This window comes from Marmota monax, unplaced genomic scaffold (assembly GCF_021218885.2).
Source record: "Marmota monax isolate L192 unplaced genomic scaffold, Marmota_monax_Labrador192_F-V1.1 WCK01_AAM20220418_F8-fsc00041, whole genome shotgun sequence".
NCBI classification, from domain to species: Eukaryota; Metazoa; Chordata; class Mammalia; order Rodentia; family Sciuridae; genus Marmota; species Marmota monax.
In genome coordinates, this window is record NW_026695238.1 from 3166946 (window position 1) to 3176585 (window position 9640).

The 9640-nt window shown below is 34.5% G+C and overlaps 1 protein-coding gene across 4 annotated transcripts in view; it reads right to left on the reverse strand.

Annotated features, from left to right (window-relative positions):
* Positions 1–9554, reverse strand: part of Usp37 (ubiquitin specific peptidase 37) — an 83614-nt gene extending 74060 nt beyond the window's left edge. For 2 of the 4 annotated variants that reach the window (XM_046439627.2, XM_046439624.2), the window contains exons 1-3: positions 9363–9554; positions 4613–4708; positions 168–391 (exon numbers count right to left, since the gene is read on the reverse strand). In XM_046439627.2, the coding sequence (XP_046295583.1) occupies positions 168–323 (156 nt within the window). In that variant the 5' untranslated portion in view covers positions 324–391; positions 4613–4708; positions 9363–9554. Of the gene's footprint in view, positions 1–167; positions 392–4567; positions 4709–9362 lie in introns of all 4 variants that reach the window. The other 2 variants (XM_046439625.2, XM_046439626.2) reach the window with 2 other exon arrangements.
* Positions 9555–9640: the final 86 nt, after the last annotated feature.

Sequence of the window (9640 nt, forward strand, 5' to 3'; positions counted from 1 at the left end):
TATACACAGCCAATACTGGTGCTAAATACTTTATAAATCATGTACACAAAAGTATTGGTGTCTTGGAAATGAGAAACAAGAGAGACTACTCTGTTACTTATTATGTCTTTAGCAATTTACTGATGGACCTGATCCAAGAACCATTAAAAACAAAATTTAGTTAATACCTGAAATATCCTTGGAATTCCTCCACTATTGTAGTGAACTACTAGGCTGATTTTGTTCTCTTTTTCCACAATTTCAAAGGATCCTTCTTTCCACTTTGTAATTCCAGTCTGCATACTTCGAATTCTGATAGGACCATGTATCTTCAGGGGAGACATATTTTCTTTAAAAATAAATTGCTTCTAGCCAAATTAAAAAGCAAAAATATACCTTCACCTGACAGGTTCTAAAGAAGGAAAATAAAATAGAGAGTTAAAAGTTTTTTTTAAAATTAGAGTTTAAAAGAGAATACTTAACGAACCATCTTGTATTTCTCCACTTCAATAAACACTTTTATAAAGCAATCTCCAAGACCCTTATCAATTGTAGAACATAGGTAACAAAGAACAAAAGCAGGTACTAACATTCAATGATGGCATCTAACCACATTTAATTTCTTCTGTACATGTTTCCTTCTTTGCCAAGAGTCCAATACCTATGCCTATTAGTTCTTAAATTCTACATTTTGCAGAATGCATAAATAGTTGTTGCCAGTAATGACACATCAATTTAGGAACAAGAGAAGATGTCTTTCTCAATGTGATTGCCCTCACCATTATTAAATGGTGTTGAATTCTTTTCTTCTTTTATGAATGTTTATAGGTCTTAACTTCATGTACAGAAGATATTAAAGGAATAAAAATGTTTGAGAATCATCAAATTAGTCTAACTTCCAGAATTACATTATTTGAGAAAAACATTTAATCTTTAGGAAGAACAAAAACTGCTCTCTTCCTAAGAGCCACCTACCATTTATATTTAACATTACCATTCTTAGAAGGAATCTTTAGCAATTTTAACTTTGACAAATACATTCCTGAATGAACTTTTAATACTTAAAAAAAATGACTTACAGCAATGATAGGATGTCTCAGACCCTTCTAGCTTTGCCAAAAGCCAGCAAGTAAATAAATAACAGTAATAGCAGAAAGTGTTATATACATAAATATTCAAACATTTAAAATTGCTAAGCCGAATTTATACCATTTCAAACATTTAAAAACACACTGCCCCTAAAATGATTCTTGCTTATAATCTAATAAATTCAAAAACCTTTAAACAATGCCTTTGCCTACATAGCTCATCTAGAAAATTTAGAAAAGGAATTACACAAGGAAAAACATGAGGTCTAGAAATCAGGAGCCAGGTCTGTTAATTACTAACTTGTAACATACCTTCTCTATTTACAAAACAGGAATAGAAAATATTGTAATATTTCAGAATGAAACAGCATATATTAGGCACTCAGCTGACAGTACCATTAATATTAATGGAGTCAGTGTTCACTAACTGAATTTATTTCTTGTCTACAATTCCTCTTTCTCCAAAAACCTCTATAAATAAGATGTTAATGAAAGTCACCCACTCAACAGCCAAGTAATGACTTAGGTAAAACATGAACAATTACTACCCAATCCAGCCAATTATAGCATGTAGCAGTAGTGAACTTAGCACTGTCTTATCATCTTCTTTTTCAAGAAAATGAAGACTCTCAACTTTTATATAAAAGTTTTAAATTTTAAATTGTGAATAATGAATTCAAACTTAATTTGAAAACTATGAATCAAACAAAATCCACCTGTAGGCAGGACACAGCATAGGGGGGCCCCTGTTCAAGGCCTTTAGTTACTGTTGAGCAAAAAACTGGGGCTAAAAGAGATGTGGAAAAAATTTTGAAGAGTTAAAAAGTGTTATTCATTTTAAGTTCTCTATTATAATTCACCCATCTCATCAGAGTTTTCTGAGTGCCTACTATGGACAGATTTAGATATTGGTAAAAGTGGCTGAATGTATGAATTCCTTAAAGTAATTGAGCTCATTAACATACACAGACCTCTCTATTAATATGATGCTTTGCTCAAACTAGTAACTGAAGAAATCTGAATAAAAATTGTATTTATAATTTTTTTTGAAATTAATTATTTGTGGCTTCGTTATTAGGGTATGTCCTTAAAATCATTTGCACTCTACTTCTCAATACTGCAAAGAATATGTGGTTGCTCTTCTACAATAGATTCCATGCCAGAAACATGACAGTTCTTTGACTTCTTTCTTAATGATTATTGGTATTAGTTTGGAAATGGTAGGTAGTTCTGTAAATTCTACCTCCATATACTTTTCATACAGTTTTATAATGAACTATAGATCAAATCATATCACATTTTTAAAATATCATTAAATGGCTTTCCTCTGTCCTTATAATAAAGTCTAAACTCATTAACATGATATAAAGGTCCCATGATCTAGACCCTGATTACCTCTCTATTCCCAATATCAATAAACTTCCCCAAAATCCCATCATCTGAACTGCTTGCAATTTTCCCCTAATGCCATATATACACTTGTACACTCTGTGGTGGATGTCTAGAAAATTTTTTATTCTGTTCCCCATCTTTGGCCCTCTTAAAATTTCTTTTCTTGGCTCTAAAATCAAGGTTCAACTCTTTAAAGTAAGTTTTCCTAACTCTTCACTTGTTCTCTTCCCCATATCCACAATGGAACTGTTTAAATCCTTCTGTCTTCCTGTTGTGTTAGCTTAGTTACCTCTAGCAGAATAGTTATCACATTGTATTATAAACTGTTTATTTCTTTGTCTGTCTATCTAGACTCTGCAGCTTGAAGACAGGGAAGATGTTTTTTAATTTCTCTGTCCCCACTAAGACGATGTCTGATACACAGGAGACAGAAACGCACTGTTCAAGAATAATGAACAAAATAACACTAATTTTATTCAATTTGCTATTAAAATATACAATAGCAGATAGCAGAATCATAAATCTCTTTTATATGGCCAATGTAGGATTATATCTAAGCTCTTCGTAAGAGTACTGCTATGTGCTGTATTATATGTAACTCATTTTTTGAAGATTACATCTAAAGCTTTTTCTATGTGCATCTAAACTTCCCCACTGAGTGCAAAGCTGTCCTAACATCTTGTTAATAACTCAATGGAAGACTGATCATTTATTAATATGAATTAATATGCAGTAACAGAAAACAATACCTAAGAACCTAGTAAGCTTTCCCAAATTGGAACTAGTGTTATTCATTGCTCAATGATGAAACTCCATATTAACAGTTTTATCTTTTGTCAATTTCCCTCAGCTTTCCTTATGTCTCATTATTTATTGGTCAGGCTGCCAAAATAAGCCCATTATTAAAGTTTGCCTTATTAAAAATGACATTATTTAATAAAATTTAGATGAAGAGTTCAAAGTTCACTAAAATAAATGAGAACTAAAAATGTTACTGGTTACTTCTGTTTCTAGCTAATTGTCTATTCCTCTCAAACATTTTGATGCAGAGTTTTGATTAACTGCATAAAATTTTACTTTAGATACTAAACATTTTCTTTCTTTTCTCTTGGTGCAAGGGATGAAATCCAGGGGCATTTTATCACTGAACTACATTCTCAGCCCTTTTATTTTTTTTTTTGGAGACAGAGTCATGCTAAATTGCTGAGGCTGGCCTCAAACTTGTAATCCTCCTGCCTGAGCCTCTTGAGTTGCTGGGATTATAAGTGTGCTTCAGTGCACTCTAGACAACGAACATTTTCTTAACCATTTCTGCTAGAAACCTTTCCTTCTTCTAAGGAAAAAAACTAAACCATGCAGGACATAAAATTAATAGAACCTGGGCTGGGGTTGGGCTCAGTGGCAGAGCGCTTGCCTCGTACAGGTGAGGTACTGGGTTCAATCCTCAGCACCACATAAAAATCAATACATGAAATAAAATATTATGCTCATGTATAACTAAAAATATTTTAAAAAATGAATAGAACTAATATAATAAACCTTTTTCTTAACGCCTCAATTTAGTCTGCTACCTGCTTTTGCACTAAATGAATTAACAATAACTACTTTTGTACATTCATCACGTGATCAGGGCTTGCCCTTCTTGGTCACAGGAAAAAAACTAAGTTTCTTTTTCAGTACTAAGCATGATTTAGTAACAGTTAAACTTTCTATGAACCTAAGATAAAGTTTCCTTGAACTCTATAATGCTAATTCTCTAATCAAAGCAATATTAGAAAGAAGATAATTAAAATGAATTATTCTCTAAGTATGTTCTAAGAGTATCCCCTTTCCCTAAACTTTTTTGCAATTAAAATTATGGTCCAAGTTGCAGCACTTCATCATAGCTCAATCAATAATATTGCAAAAATGTTTCTATAACCAGTTTATTTATTTAAATGCTACATTTAAGGTGCTGTTTTGAAAACATTGTTCAGAGGGTATTCTGTGGTCAAGAAAACATGCTAAAACATAAAATTATTACTAAAAAATAAACACAGAAATCTTGTCAGTTCTCGCTGATTTGCATATACTCTTGGAAACATATCAAAAACAAAAACATGACTTACTTTTCAGTGACTTTTACTAAAAAGCCCTATGTAATAACAATTCACCTTTATTCTGATCCTTGTGCCAAAGGCAATGCACTCTTCTTGGGAAACTACTCATATTCTGCAGCTATGCCAGTTCTCCAGGAGCCATCAACTCAGCTAAAGAAAATATAAGTGTGCCTTTTTAAAAATGATTCAATATACAAAATTAAAACTTAAGAAAGAAGAAATTGATCATTTATACAACAGTTAACCCCTCAATGATTTACAAACCACAAATCACTTACTGAAAATATTTAAAATGATGCACAACACATACAGGCATGCACATCAACAATTTTAGGAACTTATCTGCTGTGGTAAATAAGGGACTACAGAGGAGCCTGCACCTTGATCACCTTGTGTTCTGATTTATTTATTCCTGCTACATTTTGAAACTAAGAAGCCTGAGCAAAAGTATAGCCCTTGTTGTCTTTATAAACACTGCTACAATGACATCTTAGTCTTAAAACATCACTTTCATGATGTGTTTAAATACAAATAAAGTGAGTAAAATTGTTTCCAAAATTTAAAAAATAAAACACCTATTTTTCAATTTTAGACCTTTTTTTAAAGCCTGAACTTGCCCTGAAATTCTACCCAAACATCCTTCACTGCCTAATTAAATGCAACAATATCAACTTTTAAAACCTGATCATTTAGTACTCAGAGTAAACTACAAAGTGGTAGGAATATATATGTGTGTGTGTAAATATATATATATACATGTATGTGTGTGTGTGTGTGTGAGAGAGAGAGAGAGAGAGAGAAAGAGAGAGAAGATGCAGTCCACGGCCTCATTGAAAGGTTCATACTTTTCTCCTTCTACCATCATACAGGCAAGAAATCTTAACATCAGGTTTAATATTAAAACCCAATCTTTTCATAGTTACTACCCTAATTCAGAAAGTCATCATTTTGCCATCAATGCATTAAATATGCATTATGCAACATTTACTAAGCACAGTGCTTAGTACCATACATGCATTACTTCATTTAATTTTCACAATAACACTAAAGGACAAGGATCATTACTAAGTTATCTAATTTACCAATGAGAAAACTGGCTTAGAGAGATTAAGTAATTTATGAATACAGAATCAATAAGACACAAAGTGTTTCTGACAAGAACCCACGGCTTTAACCACTTCCACAGTTCATCCTCATCAGTGAATTGAAATCATTTTACAAGTCCCCATTCTCTCAGGATTTTTCTGCCAACAAATCCTTTATACTACAATTTCTTTTCTGAAAAAAATACTTTTTTAAAAAAAATTTTTCAAAGTATGTACTAGTCTCCTTAACTGTCTCCCTAAGGTGGTGGGTACAGGGGCCGGGCAGGGGTGGGGGTAATGACACATAGACACAGAACTTTTATATTCTAACAAAATAACAAACATTTAGTAAGTGCTAAATATTTGTGACTGATGGTACTAATTTCACCTCAAACTTTTTCCCTAGCTTGTCACTACTTAGAAAATAAATTCAACTGCCTGACATTTGCATATTGTCTATTTTTTATTCCCTATTTTTCAACATAAATTCTATTTTAAAAAATTATTTTAATATTTCATTTCTCATTCACTAGGAATTGACTTCAGTATGAATTTTTCTTACTTATAAAAACCTCAACTTCACTGGTCTCATAGTTTAACCTGTTGTTAAAATATATACACCACTATTCTGATACCCAAGGGCTTTCTTTCCTAATAAAAAGGTCATAAAACAAATGTGCAATGGAGATAAAATTAGTGTTAAAGTTGAGAGTAAAGAAGGATGTTTGTCTAGACAAAGTTTATCTTCAATTCGAGCAGTTTAAAATCTGAATAATTTTATGAGACACAAAAATCTCATAAAAAGTTTATGTTCTCTAAGAAACTACAACTTAAGCTGAAAATTGAAGAATGAGTTGACTGGGGATCGTGGTACTGGAATAATTCAAGTAAACAGAACAATATACACAAAGGCCCTGAAGTGGAACATAATTTACCCAAAGTTGGATGTCAGGCATGGTTGTACATGCCTATAAACCCAGTTACTTAGGTTGTTGAGGCAGGAGGATCATAAGTTTGAGGCCAGCATGGGCAACTTCGAGAGACCCTGTTTCAAAATAAACCTTAAAAGGAAGGATGTTGGTCAGTGATAGAGCAACCCTGGGTTCAATTCCTAGCTAGTACCAGTGAGGGGGTGGAGTTGGAAAAAAAAGTTTTCAAAACTGAAACCCTGCCCCTTTTTTGGATGCATCCTTTAATTTGTCTGCAGAATGGAAAAAGGTGTTTCTTGTGATAAGAATATCATTAGGTTAATACTTCTAAGACACAACTTTTTTAACTTCCTGATTTACATTAAATACTACTAGTTATTCAAAATCACATTAAATACTATTGATTATTCAAAATCAGAAACAAAAACAGAGGATCATAACATACATTTGAACACAAGAGATTTGTGTGAGCAAACAGATCCTTAAAACCATCATATGTCTATCTATCACTGAACCTACCAAGGCCTATCAGAAAGTAGACGTGATGATTCTTATAGCAAGTTCTAGTTTACTTATTCATTTAACAAATTCTTTTTTTTTTTAATTTCTTACATACATAATCATTTAACAAACTCTTGAGGAATAAAAATAAAATCATCACTCTCATATGCCAATGAGAGAGGCTTCCAATAAACATACAAATAAATCTATAATTACAAGTTCTGAAAAATGATATAAAGTAAAATACAGGGCATGATGAAACTTATGATTTAAGACCTGAAGATTCAGAAGGGGGGAAGAAAAAAAAAAATCAAGATTTTTTTTCTCTGTTTTTATTCTCTAAGAAACTACAACTGAAGATAAAAATTGAAGAATGAGTTGATTGGAGATGGTGGCACTGGAACAATTCAGGTAAACAGATCAATATACACAAAGGCACTATATTGGAACATAATTTGGTATACTAGGCTACTAGAGGTGACAGAAAGAAGGATGGTGTAAGATGAAGCAAACAAGAATCAGGTTATGCAGATGCAGATCACAGGAAGGATTTTGAAATTTTATCCTAAATGTAATAAGCATTTAGCAACAGGAAAATACAATAAAGGGTTTCAAGAAAAGAAATGATATATTATTGTTGCGTGGAGAAGTGATGTGGTTTGTTTAGGAAGGAGAGTAGAAAGAAACAAGAATGAGGAAAAAAAATTGGGCAATCAGATAGGAAAGTACTGAAATTGTTCAGCTTACAACAATTACAAGAATAATTAATTCTTACCAATTTATGTGTGTCATGTGCTCACCATGGTTATTTCATTTAATCATCATAACAATCAAATAAAGTACAAACTTATTATTCCTATTTTATAGATGAGAATGCTGGGAGCCAGATAAATATAAAGCCCAGGTAGGAAGAACTGTAGCTTGAATTAGAAAAATGATAGTGAGATGTACAAAAATAGATTCAAGAAGTAGAAGTAGAATAGACAGAACTTGGAGAGGGTATGTGTGCATGGCAGGAAAAATAACTCATTTTCTAGTGAAGACATGTATACACGATTTAATGAAACGGGACACTGGAGGAGAAACAATCTGGGTATGTATGAAGAGAATGATCAACACTTTGGTTTTAGACATGTTACAATTTAAAATTCCTAAGAAAAAAGTTGAGATGTCAAGCAGACAGTTGGCTATTTGGATATGAAGTAGAAAACAAAATAGGCTGGAAATAAAACTTCATAACACATCAGTACATAGGTGGAATTTAAAACTGAGGAAAGAATGGAAGAGCAAAAGAAGAACTAGGACTAAACCCAAACATCCCTAAGACTATGAATTACTTTTACATCACTGAGTTTCTCAGTCCAGCTTCAATTTTACTTTTCAGCAGACACTATGCATGACTTCTTTCATCTCTTGCAAGATTCATCCCCTCTATCCAGTTATTAGACATCAAGAATATCTAAATGCTCCATCTTAAGTGCCTTTCTTTTCTACCACTACAATCACTTTAAGCACCTCATCCAAAACTATCTACATGGCAGACACATACACATATATATTCATACACAGGTTATATCTACATATCCAGCCTCGACTACCCCTGATCTCTAACCCACGATATACAATGCCTATTTAACGTTCTCTCTTTGATATCTCTCCTAGTTGAAGACTTGTCATGCACTGCCACCCATAAAGAGGCATTTACACAGAGCTGAAATTTGGAGAGCAATACCACAAAACTGCTACAGGACATCACTCCAAAATACAGCATTTTGCAATCAATTATCATTTCCTTTCTTGGACATCACTTAAAATGGGTAAACCTGACAGCTTGATGTGATGGCTACATATGGGATGCAAGCAAATGCACGACAAAAATACCCTCCATGCCTTTTAATGGAGACGATTAAGAAATGATGAACAATGGTCAAGACAGAGAATAAGTATCATGTCCAAGACCTGATGAATATAAGACAACGAAGTCACCTAATCAGACAGCAGGCCTTGCTAGGGGGCAAGCGGCGGACGAAGACAGCCCCAGAGAAAAGGAACCAGGTTCGAGATGCAAAAGGAGCAAGTGACAGTACAGATCAGGTCAAAGGAGAGAGAAAATCTAGGGGAAACACCCAAATAGGGTACCTGTGAAACCCAGAGAGTGCAGAGGAGCTGCGGGCCGGCTGACCAGCGGCGGGGCGAACTCCACAAGAGTGAACGCTGAGTGGGCGGACCGCACGGGGGAGGGGGGGTAGAGAAAAGGGCTCAATTGAGAAGCTGCCCTGGGCTCCTTACCTGAGCCTGAGGGTCCGAAGCCCCGGAACAGGCCTGCCGGAAGCACAGAATCCGCGTGGAGGGGGAGGAGCCAGGGGTACAGAAGGAAGGGTCACTGAGCCCAGAAAAGCTAGGCGGCTCACTCCCCCTACACAGCGAAAGCGGCTGATGGCGGGAACTGTGACCACACGCAAACACGCACGCACGCACGCACACTCGACGCGACCAGACCAGGCGCGTGCGCGACGGCTGCAAACTCCGCCCCGCTTACGTATTCGCCCCGCCCCAGCATCTAGCGA